The following is a 17,090-nucleotide window of genomic DNA, read 5'->3' on the forward strand; positions in this document are numbered from 1 at the left end:
AATGTAATTTTTCTCTGTTTGGAAGCTTTAGAGATTTCATTGTTGCAATGACATTCTATGAGCCAGAGGGAAATCAAGAGAAATAAACCACCATGAATTACTAATACCTGAGATTGCCTGGTTTTAAAATTAATAACTAAGAGGCTACATGTATTTTCATAAAATCATAGGGAAGAGAATCAAAACTGGAATTTAGAGTATATCAAAAGCCTAAAGTATTGGGAATTAATTCATATGTAGAAGACACAATTCTCAGAATAATATTTCATTTCTAATAGTTAGCCAAGTCAAAATTAAACCATAAAATTATGTAGAAAAATGAAAAATTATCTACAAGGCATATGTCTTTATCCTGGTAGACACTAGACAAACATATAAATCCTTTCTGAAGAAATATAAGCCACCTAAATTATTATGAAAAATATATTATTATTTAAAGTCAAAATAAGAATAGGAAAGAGTGTGAAACAATGAAAACATCCCAGAAAAATTGTATCTAGCTAATAAAGGTGTCAATTCAAGTCCCCAAAAATAAATTTTGTAAAATGATTACCATATTCATAAAATTATCATATATGTGTTTCACATGATTATAATGGTTTGTTGCAAGCAAGTTTAAAAAAGAGAGAAAAGAAAAAATATCCAAGTCAGAAACACATACTAGATAGCTTTTAGGGTCCTTGGAGAATCTCAGATTATTTTTCTGTGTTCCAGAAATGAAGCTCCTTGATATCTCTACTGTATTCCTTCACTTTCAGGTATCTCACATGGAAACAGCCTTCTTCATCGAGTGCTATTTTTTGGACCAAGGGCAAAAGAAGCTTCTAATAGCTGGAGTCTATTAATAGTTGAGAAATAAAACCTCAGAACTGCCTCCTAGAGAGATGAAATTATCTTAGAGTCATAGACTTCTTTCTGATACTCTAAATATTAAATCCAATGGTTTCTTGCCTTCATCTCTAGATACACCTTGGTCTATAAGTTCTTCTCTGTCTGCATGCCACAATGTTACCAAAATCATTGTCCAATTTCTCTCTAGTTCTGTACATAAACAGTATTCTATGTGTCTTGTCTCACATTTTCTCTTCTCCTGGTTGGATTTAGGACACACTATGTAGCAGAATGGAGAAGACACACAATAGTTTTGGTAATTAGCAAACATGGTGACAGTAAAATTTATTTTCTTAAGGTTGCTTATTGAAGTCCAGTGGAGACTCTGTCTATTGACAACAAAATCAGCAGTTTTATTTTTTCCTGTCACTTAGGGGAAACGATTTGTCCATCATTGTTAGAATTAGGACAGATGGAACTTATTACAAGAGGAAAAGAATGCAGTTACATTGCTGTCAGGGATGAGATAAGCATGAGGTGGAAACCATCATAACATTTCTAACATAGGAGGAGATCCTTGTCCTTGTGGCCTCATACTCAAATTAGAGTGCCCATAATTCAATTTATGAAAAACTAGGCAACAATTAAAGAGACACTTACTAGATTATAATATATAAATAAGGGACACAAATACCTAAGGAATAACTCTGCAAACCACCACACCCACTGTTGAGAGTATATATAGGCTCTGTCTAGAAGGGAAAACTCAAACTCAGATTCTTCTCATCCTCGCTCTACCTCAACAAAATTGATATCGCCCATCAACATGTCCAGCAACTGCTGCTCTGGAAGCTTCTCCACCAGCTCCCGTGGGGGATCTAGGCGCTGTTCAAGCTTATTTCCCTGTTCTCCCAGCAACCTGGTCTACAGCACTGACATCTGCTCTCCCAGCACCAGCCAACTAGGATCATCTCTCTACACTGGCTGTGGCGAGACCACCTGTGAGCCCACCAGGTGCCAGAGGTCCATTGTGGTGTCGCGTCCCTGCCAGACGTCCTGCTTTCAGCCAAGGTCCACGTTCCTCTGCAGCCCCTGCGACACTTACACAGGGTCCCTGAACTGCAGACCCAGCAGCAGCTGCTCCCTGGGCTATGGGTCTAGAAGCTGCTACTCACTGGGATGTGGATTCCAGGGCTTGAGATCCAGAAGCTATGGAGTCTGTAGTTTCCCTTCCCTTCGCTATGAAGATCGATTCTGTCGTTCTTTCTACTGTCCTTCCAGAAGACTCTATTCATCTTACTATCAGCCATTCTGCACATTTGGCTTTTACTGATTATTCTAAAAAAGCCATCATATCTCAGGAATGCAGTCTTTGTCCTGTGATTATACAATGTCTTCGATGCCTTCTCTGAAATTATTATAATACTCCCTTGCGAATATTTTCTTCTTTTGCTCTCTGACCCCAACTGCATTCTTAATGGCGTGTATGTTGTTACATTCAATGTAATAGACAGAAAAAAATTTCTCCAATGAAGTTTCATCCTGCTATCCATATATGCTGTCAATGTTGTCAATTATATACAAATCAATATGGTCACATTTTGTTCCTATTTTTGTTGATGAACTTTGGGATGTCCAGCATTTGGGACATAGGCCCTATGTTATACAGTTTAGATCAGGGGTCCTCAAACTTTTTAAACAGGGGGCCAGTTCACTGTCCTTCAGACTGTTGGAGGGTCAGATTATAGTAAAAACGAAAATTATGAACAAATTTCTATGCACACTGCATATATCTTATTTAGAAGTGAAGAAACAAAATGGGAATAAATACAATATGTGGCCCGCGGGCCATAGTTTGAGGACCATTGGTTTAGATAGTTAGATAATTATTTATTATATTTATTTTATTTGTAAAGCAATGTAGGGTATTCAGAGAATATGATGGGAAAGAGAAAAAGAGATGAGAAAAAAAATATAAAAACTAGGGAAACTCGAAAGAAAAAAAAAGAGCCAGAAGTTTGATAAGAGGGAGTCTTGAGCAAGTGTTTGAAGCAAGGGAAATTTTACAGTGAACTGGAGAAGAGGACCAAGTGGAGACCAGGTCAATTTGAACTTAATAGAGTCAAAAGAATATAAATTTACTGAGGTGAATGGAAGAATAAAAAATAAAAGGTAACATAAGATGCATTTCTTTTCTAACTTATTTTAAAATTAAGATTTGTTAATTGAAATGCCATTCAAATAAAATAATTCAGATTTATAGCATTTGTAAATACTTTAGTATTTTGTCATCCATATTTACCATATTCTATACTGTTCACTCTTCTAGAATATTTCAATTCAAAATTTTATTTTATAATATAAAAACATAAAAATGACTTAATGTTTCAATACATAAAATATCAGATTAGATTATCAAAAGGAAAGCTTCAACCTCCTTTTTAAAGATGTAATTATGGGAAATATTAGGATAAAATATTGATAAATTTGTTGTATTTGAGGCCAGAACAACAGTACAGAGAGCATGGCATTTGCCTTGCATGCTACTGACCCAGATCCAATCTCCTGCATTCCATATGGTTCTCTGAGTGATTACTGAGTACAGAGCCAGAATTAACTCCTGAACATCATAAAGGGTGTAGCCCAGAAAACAAAAATGAGATTGATGTATTCTTCTTCCTTCATTATAATAATTCATTAAAGCAAAACCCTGAATTTGATGTCTTTTGCTACAGAACTCTTCCTTTACAGAACATTTTATTCTGTGATAATCCCACCATATTCCTCCCTGAATGCTGTCTGAGTATTTTTAGATATGTACATAATAAATACTAATTATGCAAAATATTAAGATAATTTATGCATCAAATGAATTTAGTGAAATAGTATGTATTACCATTGATATTATCGAGAAAAATATTTTCCAAATGAAAAATAGTGTGTTTCTTATAAAATATTAGCCTTTAACTAACTTAGTATGACTTCCAAAAATGTATGTATGTATGTATGTATATATATACATATATATATATGTATATATATACATGTATTTGGACCACACCGGTGCCGCTCAGAAATTACTCCTGGCTATGTGCTCATAAATCACTCCTGGCTTGGGGGACCATATAGGATGCCCGGTATTGAACCGAGGTCCATCCTGGGTCAGCTGCGTGCAGGGCAATCACCCTACTGGGACCTGTATTTGTATAATTTGTACTTATTTTTTTTTTTAATTTTTTGTTGGGGGGGCACACCCAGCGGTGCTCAGGGGTTACTCCTGGCTATCTGCTCAGAAATAGCTCCTGGCAGGCACGGGGAACCATATGGGATGCTGGGATTTGAACCAACCACCTTAGGTACTGGGTCTGCTGCTTGCAAGGCAAACACCACTGTGCTATCTCTCCGACCCCTATTTTGTGCTTCTTAACAACAAATATCTATCATATATTTTAGCACATACATTTGTTATCCACAGTATTTATGAGTTAACTCAACTTGTAGATCATAGTGTGAAAGATTCCATTTCAATTTTTGATTTTGATGTAGAGACAGCTACTCAAAAGTTATGACTTGGGATAATAATACTGATATATCAGATAATGTTTTGTCTATTTGTTTTCTAGAAAATATTTCTACTCTATTTACTCTGTTTGATTATAAGTAATTGACACCTAAAAAAATGGCATGTCTGTTTATTGGCAGGGATATTTTGAATATCTGAGTGAAGAACACCCAGCTATCGCATTAGTGTTTTCCCCTTAGTCAAACAAATAATTTTTCTCTCCCTAACTAACAACTTTTAGTATATGCTAAAAGTTTAGTGTATTTCTGTAATAAGTGTAATTAGTGTAATTCTCCAGTTAGAACTTCTTAATTTTTATTGATTGGAACAGTATTCTATTTTAAAGCATGTTCCCTAATCCTAGTATTTTTCTAGGTCATTTATTTGCTTTCATTTTTTCACTATATATACATATATATGATTTAGTTTTTATTTATTTATTTATTTATTTATTTATTTATTTATTTATTTATTTATTTTTCCTGGCTCTGTGCTCAGAAATCGCTCCTGACAAGCAAAGGGGACTATATGGGATGCCGGGTATTGAACCTGGGTCCATCCTAGGTCGGTAGCATGCAAGGCAAACACCCTATCACTGTGCTATCACTCTGGCCCCTTGACTATATTGTTTAAGTGACTAAGTAATTCATATTTCAGTTTTAATTATATTTTAAAGGTAGTCTACTTTCTTTCTCACATTAGTTGAGCTAATTAATTTTGAAATTAATGTTCCTCTTATTTACTATTTGTATAGTTAATGTATTCTATGTTTTTTCCAACTCACTTTTTATTTGCAACACTATGACCTTCATAAAGAGTTGCAAATTTCTTAAATATCTAAAAGGTGGTTGTTTATAGGTCATACCTGGCAGTACTCAAGATGTTCTCAGAGTTCTTTGTTGTGGAATCATTCCTGGAAGTATTCAGGACAGAAATCAGCTACATGCTTCAAACAAACAGCTTTATGTAACCTCTCTTACACATATCTAAAATTTAAATGTCTCTAGATTTTCAATGTTTACATCCTTTTGCCTAAATGTGAACTTTCTAGGATCCGTTTACTGCTCCACATATACGTTGATCTGTCAATATCTCCTTTCTCTTTCTGTTTCTACATTTCATTTCAGCTATTCTAGTCTCTATATCTATCTCTTTCATCTCTCTGCATTATTTACTGTATTATTTAAATTTTTCTTTTCTCACCTTAACTTTATTCACTTTATTGTCTCTTCTTAATTAGATTAAAAGCTGAAAAAACTCTAGAGGTCATATTTTGAGAATATAGGCAACTTCATTCTATTCATTTGCATAATATGTTATTATATATAATATTAAATAAAACACACATTGTTTGTGTTGTGGGCTGGGAAATAACTCAAAGGATTGAATACATGCATTGCATGGGCAAGTCTAAAATTCCTTCCACAGCACCAATTGTACCTACTAATTGTACCCAGCACTGCTGCGTTCAGCTCTAGTAAATCAGACATCATTTAGGTTGCCCTGATTTCCTCAAAAGAACCTAGGACTGAGGTTCAAATCATTAAGCTTTCAGTGTGGTATAATAGATTTAAAATCACATTAAATATATTGCTTTTTCTCAATGAAATTCACAGGAATTTGTAAAGAAGCAGAAATTAACAAGAAATGATCTGAGAAAAATAATAGACATAGAAAATCTTAAAAATCACATACGATTCTTCTTTAAAACTAGAATTTAATTCCAATTTTCTGTGAAGTAGCATGTGGGTCAAGTATTGAATGAATCCTACATTTTATCTGTTTGAAGCACAAATATTCAAAAACAATATTTGCATTTATTTATTTCAGTTTGGCATGATGAAAGTTTGGAGATAGAGAATTTAGTTATCCATATCATGTACATAACTAAATTTTTTAAGACTCTATATTGCAATTTCTCATGGAAAAACATTCTTTGTAAAATGATGGATCTGGATTTGATTTGACGTTAGAAATTATTTCTTAAACTACACTTCATTTTTTCTGAAAGTGAGTGGTACCATTTTGGAGGGGCACTAGAGGAAGGGGAAATTTTCTGCTTTTTTACAAGAAAAAGTAGGTTTCTTTTGGGTAGAAAGGATAATGAATAAATCTGTAAATTAATTTTTGGAGAGTAGCTAGGAAGTCAAATAAGTGGAGATTATGGAAAGAAATAAAAATATCACAAGCTCCTTTAATTTAATATAAAATCTATTTTCTGAGACCAGAGAAATAGCTTAGAGGTAGGGTATTTGCCTTGCAAGTAGCTGACCCAGAATGGACCTGGGTTCAATCCCTGGCATCCCATTTGGTCTCCCAAGCTAGGAACAATTTCTGAGTGAATAGCCAGGAATAACCCCTGAGAGTCACCAGATGTGACCCCCAAACAAAGCAAAAGAAAATTTTCTTACATGCTTTTAAAATAATAAAAATAATAACTATGAAGACAAATCTTATGAGTTAAATTGGAGCAAATCTTTATCAGATGAGACTGGGAATGTGTTTTCAGTTACTCTGGTCTCTGTTACAGAATATTTCTCTGACAATTGTCCTTAACTTGACATTTTGAAATGTCAAAAGGAATTTTGAAAGCTGAGTAAATTATTTAATCTTAGACCAAATGAAGCCCAGAGGTTTGGTTTTTTTTCATTTAGATATCCATCACTTCTTCTTTTCTTTTGAGCAATTGATCATGTATGAAATGATAATGTTTCGATGGCTTCTCATCATTTGATTACAGATCCAGATTGTTGGGTTTTGAATATGACAGTGTTAAAATTTGAAGTGTGTTTTCAGTGACTCTCATCCTTACTTGAAACTTTCAGCAACTACCTTCCATTTCAGGAAGAAAATTGTCCCTATATTGTGAGGGGTAATATTTTATCTTACAGTTTGTGCTGAAGATAAAGCAATCAAAGGCCAGCACTTACCTAAAGATGTTCTTCAATTTCAAAGCATTTTCAAGTGCTAACAATAACATATATTATCTTTTACTATAGATTAGAAGCTTTAAAATTCTGTGTTCTTAAAAATATATTCACTGGTCAAAAAATGTGTTTATTCCTTTTATCCTGGCCATCCCAGGCAATGATCAGGAGACCTCAGAACCACTTCAGAGATATTTAATTCAAATATATCTCTGCAGGACCCTTTGCCCAGTTCTGGACCCTTAGTATTGGTGCTTCTAAAACTCTAGAAATACAAGAATGACCAGAGTTATCATGATGACTTCAGTTTGCTAAATCTTGATATAGGTCATTTACTACTATTTAAACTACTATAAAAGAATTTTAAGAATTTTAAATAACCCTTGTTTTTTTTTACTTTATTAAGTTTAGGTCACATAATTACTATATTTTAATATTTCTGTTTTTATGTATGTTACAACCTTACCCACAGTGTCCCAAACCCTCCACCAATATCCTTATATTCAATGACCCTGTTACTCTAACCATATTTGCTTTCCTCTTTACAGTTTATAAAAATAAACATTAACTCAATGTTAGAAAAATAAAAAATATTTTAATAATAGAAATAATTTCTTTCAAAAATATATAAAATAGTAAGTTAACATTATTTCACAATTTTTGAAGAGATAGAGAAAGGTAGATATAGGAGAGATAACTGGAATTAAGACAAAATGTAATTAATTTTTGTTTAGAAACATTAGAGATTTCTTTGCCACAATGGCATTCTATGAGCCAAAGGGAAATAAAGGGAAATAAACCACCAGGAATTACTAATCTCAAAGCATCAGATGTTATTTATAAAATGAGTGACTAAGATGCTAAAAGTATTTCCATAAAACCATAGTTGGAGAAAAGCAGAACTGGAATTCAAATTCTATAAAAGGCCTGGATTTCAGGGAAATATTCCATATAGGTGAGATAATTCTCAGATTATAATTCTCAGTAAGACAAACTGATAGTTGCCCAATCTAAATTATCTCAAACAATAATTGAATCAGAATTAATTAAAAGGCTTATGTCTTTATCCTGGTAGCCTTTTAGAATCACAAATAAATTCTTTCTGAAGAAATAGAAACCACTTAACTGATTATGAAAGACATACATGAAGCATATTATTCTTCTAAACCAAAGTATGATTAGAAGATTGTAAATTTCAAACAATAAAAACATTCTTGAAAATTAGATTTGAGCTAATATAAGTATTTTGAGCTGCAAAATTAAAAACTTAGTGAAATTATTAAATTAAAATTAATTATTAGATACATGATATCACATGATTATACTGCTTTGTGTCCGACAAGTTTGAAGAGAGAGAAGAGAAAAAGAAAGGGAAATATCCAAAGAATAACATATACTAGATTTTTTTAGGATCCTTAAAAATCTCAGAAATATTCTCTGTGTCCCAGGAAGAATATAACCTTAATATCTGTGTTGTATTTCCCTCACTTTTAGGAATCACATATGGAGACAGACTTCTCCATCATTGAGTACTATATTTTTTGGACCCAGGGTAAAGAAAGATTAATTTACTTGCTATAGTCATGTGAAATGAACACTCACAATTACCTCCTATAGAGAGGATATTGTTAGGGTCATAGATTCCTTTCTGATACTCTGAATATAAAACCAATGGTTTCTTTTCATCATCATATGAGTGAGTTAACTCTCTTATGAGGGTACAAATTGGTCTCCATGCTGTTTCATGTCATCATGCTACAACATTACCACATCATTTCCAATTTCTTTCTTGTTCTAGAAATAAACAGTATTCATTATGTCCTGGCTCATATATTTCTCTGGTCTTGTTTGGATCCAGGACACACCATGTAGCAGAATGGAGAATAAACAATATTTTTGGTTAATGAGGAGACATAGTGACAAGTAAAATCTGTCTTCCAAAGGTTTCTCTTTGAAGTCAAAGAGAGATCTGATAATTGACAAAGAAATCAGCAATTTTATTTTTTAAGATTTGTCCATCATTGCTAGTATAAGACAGATGAAACTTATGAAAAGAGGAAAAGAATGCAGTTACATTGCTTTTGGGGATGAGATAAGCATGAGGTGGAAACCATCATAACATTTCTAACATAGGAGTTCCTTGCCTTTGCAGCCTCATGCTCAAATTAGAGTGTTTATTATTCAATTTGTGAAAAATTAGTCAACAATAATTAAAAAGACACTAGATTATAATATAGAAACAAGGGACACGAATTCCTAAAGGATAACCCTACAAACCACCACACCCACTGTTGAGAGTATATATAGGCTCTGTCTAGTAGGGAAAACTCAAACTCAGATTCTTCTCATCCTTGCTCTACCTCAACAAAATTGGTATCGCCTATCAACATGTCCAGCAACTACTGCTCTGGTAACTTTTCTACCAGCTCACTTGGTGGTTGTAGGCACTGTCCAAGCTTGTCTTCCTGTTATCCCAGCAACCTGGTCAACAGAAATGACATCTGTTCTCCCAGAACCTGCCAAGTGGCTTCCTCTATCAACAAAGGCTGTCAGGAAACCATCTGTGAACCCACCAAGTGCCAGACATCTTTTGTGGTGTCCCGTCCCTGTCAGACGTCCTGCTTTCAGCCTTGGTCCTCGATCCTCTGGAGACCCCAGGAGACTTGTTCAGGGTCTCTGGGTTGCAGATCCAGTGGCAACTGCTCCTTGGGCTATGGGTCTAGAAGCTGCTACTCGCTGGGGTGTGGATCCCAGGGCTTGAGATCCAGAAGCTATGGAGTCTGTGGTTTCCCTTCCCTGAGCTATGGAAATCGATTCTGTTATTCTTACTACTGTCCTTCCAGGAGATTCTATACCTCTTACTATCAGCCATTCTGCACATTTGGCTTTTACTGATTATTCTAAAAAAGCCCTCAAATCTCAGGAATGCAATCTGTATTTGTCCTGTGATTATCCAACATCTTCAATGCCTCTATGAAAAGTATTCTAATATTCCTTTGCAAATATTTTCTTCTTTTGCTCTGACTCCAACTGCAGAGTTGATAGATTGTGTGGAGTTCCATTCTCTGTATTAGATGGAATATTAACTTCTCCTAATAAACTTTCTTCATGTTCTACAAATATGCTGTCAATATTGTCAATTTAATACAAATCAATAAGAATAAATGTTTCTTATGATTTTATCAATGGAAATTCTGATGTTTATCATTTGGGACATATGCACTAATTTCATACAGCTTACATAGTTCTTTTGTTTGTGTTTTATTTGTAGAGCAAACTAGTTTTATTTAGAAAAATATGAGGGGGAATAATAAGAGAAATGAGAGAAAACTAGGTGAAAGTGGAGAAAGAATGAGACAGTGTTGAGTAGCGGGAAAATGTCCTAATGAGAAAGAATGTGTAATAAAAAAAAATAAAAAACATCTTCATGTCATATCAAAATGCAACAATTTTCCAAATAAAGATGAACAAGATAATTCTTTTTAAAGCATATGTTTCTTTGATGCTCTCTATTTCCTGGCACCAAGTTTTACTGAATATAACTCAGTACCTTTGAATATTCTTATTCACACAAGAAATATGAATTCCATATATATTTGGGGGTGGGTCACACCCAGTAATGCTCAGGACTTAGTCCTGGCTCTGTACTCAGAAATTGCTCCTGGCTTGGGAGACCATCTGGGATGCCAGGATCGAACCGCGGTTCGTCCTGGGTCAGCCATGCGCAAGGCACATGCTGTACCGCTGTGCTATCACTCAGGCCCAGAATTTCATATTTATCTTAAACATATTTTATCAGAGAAATTTCAAAAGCATAGATCATTTTAATAAATATGAACTTATAAATATGAAATATGCAACTATGAACTATGCATATGAAACATACAAAACATATTTATATTTAAAAGGCTAAAATACAGATTTTAATCTTCTCTAATGATTTCCATTTGTATAAGTTATCAGGCTCCAGTCTAGAACCTAGGCTCAATAGATATAGACTTGCACCTTAGTCTAACAAATAATCTTACACTAAGTGCAAATAAATCAATTTTAATATAATAAAATTAATATTCCAGGTGTATATTGATTTTTCGGTGAGTTGGTTATACTTGGCAGTGCTGAAGGGTTACTCCTGGAAGTGTGCTCAGAAATAGCTCCTAGCAGGTTCACGGAACCATATGGGATGCTGGGAATTGAATCAGGGTCTGTCCAGGGTTGGTTACGTGCATGCAAATGCCCTACCTCTGTGCTATCCCTTGGGCTCACAGATGAATATTAAAATAAAAGTGGGTACCCTTTATTTCTCACACTACTCTCTTACATTTAATATCATAAAATGTTAGATACTTGAACTCTAAAATATAGAGTAATAACTAAAGACAGGAACTAGAGATTATCTCTGCAATAATACCTTCCAATTCCTAATAGAATACAATTTTTATTGGACACTATCTTAAATAGCTGTGAAATTTTAAAATGGAGATTAACAGAGAAGATGCTTGGAAAACAAAATTCAGATCTGAAAATGAGTATCTCTGGCATTCTCTTAAACTCTCTTTACATAACTAGAAGGGTGAAAAGATTACAAAAGAAAATAAATGCTGAATATGTTATATTATTAAAATAAAATCATAAAATATAACAAAATAAAAATTATAAATGAAGTTTTGCAAACAGCAAATCTGTTTCTTTCTTGGACCCAAATGTGGTCTCCTTTTCCTAGCCAAGAAATATGCCTGAATTCAACATCAGGAATAAATCAGAGTAGGACAGATAGCATGTGTCCTCAAAACAAGCATAGGAAGATGCAACGTTCATCAAATAAAACCTGTTTATGATATACATGTGGAGATAGCAGCATATAAAAATTACCTGAAACTTTACAAGATTCCATGAGTGACTCTATAACAATTAGTGGTAATATTTTTATCCTACTGCCCATACCATGCAATTTATGTTTCTCATCCCTTCCCTCCTCTGTGTCTTCTTCCTCATTCTTTCCCTCCTCCATCTCTTCCACCATACTCTGGAAATAGTCCTGGTGCTATGTGTTTACAGGGAATACCTAACATACATAGAAAATAAATTTTATAAAAAAATGTTTGTTTATAAAATTTCCAAGAATAAATAGAAAACTCCTCTGTGAAAAGGCTTCTCATGAATTTTCTGATCCTGTAGGTCTGGTATTTAATACCAGCCAAAACAAAACAATAACAAAAATAACAACATCAAATGTCATGCCACAACTATGAGCAAGGCAGAAAAATTGTGTAAAATAACTATGTTCTTTGAGTCAACTTTATTTTATTAAGTTGAGGCTTCTTCTGTTAATCTTCCAATATCTGATAAAGGAAAGGTGTCTGTTCAAGAATATTCAAATCTTTTAGTTTCTTTTATTGACATTACAACCAAATAAGTTATTTGGTGGCCAAAACAATACCACTTAACTATGTATTATAACATGATTGAATGACTTGAATGATTAATACTGTTGAATATATTACTTTTCACAATAATTTCAATCACATCTTACTCTTCTTTTTTGGCATTTTTTTTGAAAACGTACTGTTGGAATATTATGGACTTTTAAATTAGATTGTATATGTGTATATATCCTCATAATAAAATACAAATTTAACTATGATTTGTCTTAGAATTGGTCCCAAAAGTATAAAAAAAACAACACAAAGAATGGTGAGTTCATTTGGAGAAATAACAACCCTGATAACAATCATGACAATGGTAATGAATAAGAGAAATAGAATGCCTGTCACAAATACAGGCAGGGAATGGGAGAGAAACGTGAGACATTTGTGGTAGGAATGTTGCACTGGTGAAGGGGCCTGTTCTTTTTTTATAACTGAAACCCAACTACATTTTTGTAATCATGATGCTTAAATAAAAATATTAATTAAAAATTACTAACAATAAAAAACAAATACTAAATAATTTATGATGTAATTATAATTATATTGAAATATAATTTCTTCTTGATGCTAAAATAATAAGAAGGCAAAATTTCCCATAAAACAGTTGTTTTTTTAAGAGATTTCTTTATTGACTGATAAAGCTCTCCAAAAATTATGCGTGTGCACCAGCCCTGAGCATTGAAACAGTTTTTAACAGGGATAAATTAACATTATATAAAAGATAAGTGGGTTTAGAAGAGAAAGTCTTTTATGAACAAAGCCTTCGAGATATATCTTATAAATCTGAAAGTCATTTTGGTCTGTTTTTAATAGAAACTACAAGGATAACAAGAAATGAAGTCACAAAGATTTAGGGCTCTTTTTAGACAAGTCTTAGTGGTTTATTCTGGATAGCACCTGGTATCACAACAGAAATAACTCAATACATTTTTGCTTGACTGGATTTTTAAGATTCACAATAATTTTGACAACTTGATAAAGCTACATATTTCACAATTTACTGACTTTGTATATTTAAAACATTTCTAGTATATAGGACAACTTATTCGTAAACCTTATCATGTTCCTCTTGTTTAATTAATTATAATTATTCTACTATTATATTTTAATTTATCTATTTAAGTCATAAATAAGTAAAAATATTCGATGTACTTCCAGTTTTCATGAGTTGCCTACTTTATTTGTGTGATCATCTTACAATTATAGAACCTCTTTTCATTTTTGTAAGATTAGTTTGACATTTTTACATTCAATATGCATTAATGATAACTTACTTTTTTCAGTAAATTAAACATATCTGTTTTGGTTTTATTTTATCTTTGTAATATATGTGTTAAATATGGAAATAATTCTTAATTATATTTTTATTTTATCATAAACATAATTTTCATATACATTTTATTATGGAAAGAACATTTATTTTACTTCAGTAATTACAAATATTTTACAATACTTTAATATAAAAAGGTACTCCACAAGATATTGGCATAATATTTATAACCACTTGCTTCTTTTTCGACTTTTGTGGACTTAAAGCTGTGACTAAGACCTGTCCCAAATTGACAGTAAAAAATTAAGTGTAAATGTTTAATATTATTTTACTGGTTTATATATGACTGCATATTGCATAACTGTTCTGATACTAATTAACAAGCAAGATTTAATTTGAAAGGGATGTTATTCACATATAAAATTTATTATTTAGGTAATCATTACTATTAATACATTTGCTTATAAGACATTTAAAGCAACATCCTTGCCTTCTCATACCTTGTGAAGCTGAGAACTTCATAGCCAAACACTCCTCAGGATAGACAGTTAATTGTTGAATTGAAATTGCCATACTCATTAGATCATGCTATCACTATTGCAGTCTTGAAAGTTAACTGTAATTAATTGTTAGCTTCAATTTGAGGCTAGTGGAAGAAAATATTTATTCAGAGTGAACATGTGATAAAGAAAACGGCATTTTACAAGAATGTAAACATAAATGTAAAAATAAATATGAGGATGTAAACCAAGAATTAAAATACATGCGTTCAGGTATGAGGTCTTATTTTCATCCCCAGCACACCATTCCTTTAAGAGCACCACTAGGGGTGAGGCAGGCACAGGTATCACCTGTGGGTCTGTTCTCAGGCTCCACCAAATATGGAATGAAAAGAAAATAAAGTGACTGCAAAATAATAATAATAATAATAATAATAATAATAATAATAATAATAAAGTATGGAGGGCCTAAGATTAAACTTACTATGGATAGAAAAACATGAGATAGAAAGTAAAGTATGAAAGGAAAGGGTCCAGTGAATTGAGCAAAGCAGATTGTAAAATTCCTACTTAGTGTTCAGGGAAGAAGTGGGTGATGGAAAAGGTTATAAAGGAGCTATATAATGAAGCTAGGGATATAGGACTCATGTATGTCGAGAGTCTGACAATAAACTTGTGTATATTCTTTATAATAAAGTCCAAAATATATTATAAATAATAGCTAAATATCATCTTTAAAACTGTTTTAGATTACATGGATATATATACAATGTATTATGTAATTCAGGTAATAATCTTTTATACTAATGTAGTCAATTAGAGCAATCCTGTTCTAATTAAATACTCTTAGTCTAGTTTCTTCCATCATCAATTATTTTATATGTATTTCCAAAACTCAGTTTATAATGTACCAAGCTATGTTGACTTCCATGATGCAAGAAAGCATCATACAATGTCCATGAATATTAACAAACTAGATAGATGTACCTAGGTAGACTTGCAATTGCCCTCAAGAAATACTTGATTAGAATTCATATCTTCCTAACTGTAATACTGGAAAATAGACATCATCTATTTTATAATATTGGCCTCTTATTGAAAAGATAAGCAGGGGTCAGAGTGATAGCACAGCAGTAGGGCATTTTCCTTGCACGTGGCCAACCAGGGACAAACAAGGGTTTGATTCCTGACAACTCATATGTTCCCCTGAGCCTGCCAGGGGTGATTTTTGAGTGTAGAGTTAGAAGTAACCCCTTAGCACTGACAGGTATGGGTCAAAAAACAAACAAAAAATAAGCACAGAAAAATTACTCAGCATCCCTTAGAATTAAGTAAAACAAATAAAAAATGACAATGAAATATTATCTCACACAGTAAGAAATGCACATATTAAAAATACTGAGAACAATCTGTGTTGGTTGGGATGTGGTGAATAAAGTACTCTCATCCACTGCTGGTAGAAATACTGTTAGCTCCAATCACTTGGAAAATAGTCTAGAATGTTCTTGGTAAACTCTAAATTGAGCTGCCCTATGACCTAGCAATTTCAAGTTCGGCCATCTATTCTCTACATTCATTAACATTCCCTAAAAAAAAAAAGACATATTCATAACACTATTCACTGTAGCCCATTAACAATACATTTAATGAAGTCAATTAACAAATTTAGTGTCAGAGATCCTTTGGTTTTAGACCTGGTTCAGATGTGAGGCATTAAAGGTTTATAGAAAAATGGATCTGAACACAGATATGGTCCAGATGGGGAATTCTGCCAAAATACAGGGACTGAATGTCTCAGATTTTTAAAGACGGTAACTGGATACACCAATAAGGCATCAGAGTCCAGAGGACTCAGGTGATTGATAGATTTCTGAGAGAACAAGGCAGGGAACTAGAAGAATGGGCTAGAAATGTCTCTCAGCTCTCTGAGATACAACCTAGGCCCCTGGGTGAGGGGTTGGCCTGTGAGTGCCAGGGCCATGGCTTTGGCCACCCACACCCTGTGATCATTTGTGACATCAGTGGCAGTTGATGATGTCAACAAATCTATCTATCTATCTATCTATCTATCTATCTATCTATCTATCTATCTATCTATCTATCTATCTATCTATCTATCTATCTATCTATCTATTTATCTATCTATCTATCTAGGACCTGCAAGTTCTGGGCTCATTTGCTTTAGGCAAGCAAATCAGTTTCCCAGATTTTGTCATGAAATTGATAAGCACTTGTCCAACCTTTCCTCAAGTACCATCTCCCTGCCCAGGCTGGTGGTGTGAATGTTGCACTGGTGAAGGGGGGTGCTCTTTACATGACTAAAATCATACAACTACAATCATATTTGTAATCATGGTGATTAAATAAAGATAATTAAAAAAAAGAAAATCGAATTCCTCATGTACTACAATTCCAATTTTAAGCCCCTTCTTTAATTTTAGTTGCAAAATTAATTCTCAGTCTTTATCTGTTAAGGTATCTTTTTCTTATACTGTATAGAATATTAAATCAGTCAATAATCAGCCAATATACAAGAAAACAACTCCTACTACAAATTTTCCTATAAAACTG

At 33.1% G+C, this 17,090-nt stretch overlaps 2 protein-coding genes across 2 annotated transcripts; both read left to right on the forward strand.

Moving 5' to 3' along the window:
• Positions 1–1,642: 1,642 nt before the first annotated feature.
• On the forward strand, positions 1,643–2,164 carry LOC126025808 (keratin-associated protein 13-1-like). The gene has a single exon (XM_049785572.1). The coding sequence runs from the start codon at positions 1,658–1,660 to the stop codon at positions 2,162–2,164; it is 507 nt and encodes a 168-aa protein (XP_049641529.1). The 5' UTR covers positions 1,643–1,657.
• A 7,487-nt stretch (positions 2,165–9,651) lies between these two features.
• On the forward strand, positions 9,652–10,215 carry LOC126025809 (keratin-associated protein 13-1-like). Its single transcript, XM_049785573.1, has one exon. The coding sequence runs from the start codon at positions 9,709–9,711 to the stop codon at positions 10,213–10,215; it is 507 nt and encodes a 168-aa protein (XP_049641530.1). The 5' UTR covers positions 9,652–9,708.
• Positions 10,216–17,090: the final 6,875 nt, after the last annotated feature.

This window comes from Suncus etruscus, chromosome 13 (genome assembly GCF_024139225.1).
Source record: "Suncus etruscus isolate mSunEtr1 chromosome 13, mSunEtr1.pri.cur, whole genome shotgun sequence".
In the NCBI taxonomy this organism is placed as follows: domain Eukaryota; kingdom Metazoa; phylum Chordata; class Mammalia; order Eulipotyphla; family Soricidae; genus Suncus; species Suncus etruscus.

Bases quoted from the DNA above. Each gene is read 5' to 3' on its own strand.
- LOC126025808 (XM_049785572.1), top strand. From the start codon at position 1,658: ATGTCCAGCAACTGCTGCTCTGGAAGCTTCTCCACCAGCTCCCGTGGG.
- LOC126025809 (XM_049785573.1), top strand. From the start codon at position 9,709: ATGTCCAGCAACTACTGCTCTGGTAACTTTTCTACCAGCTCACTTGGT.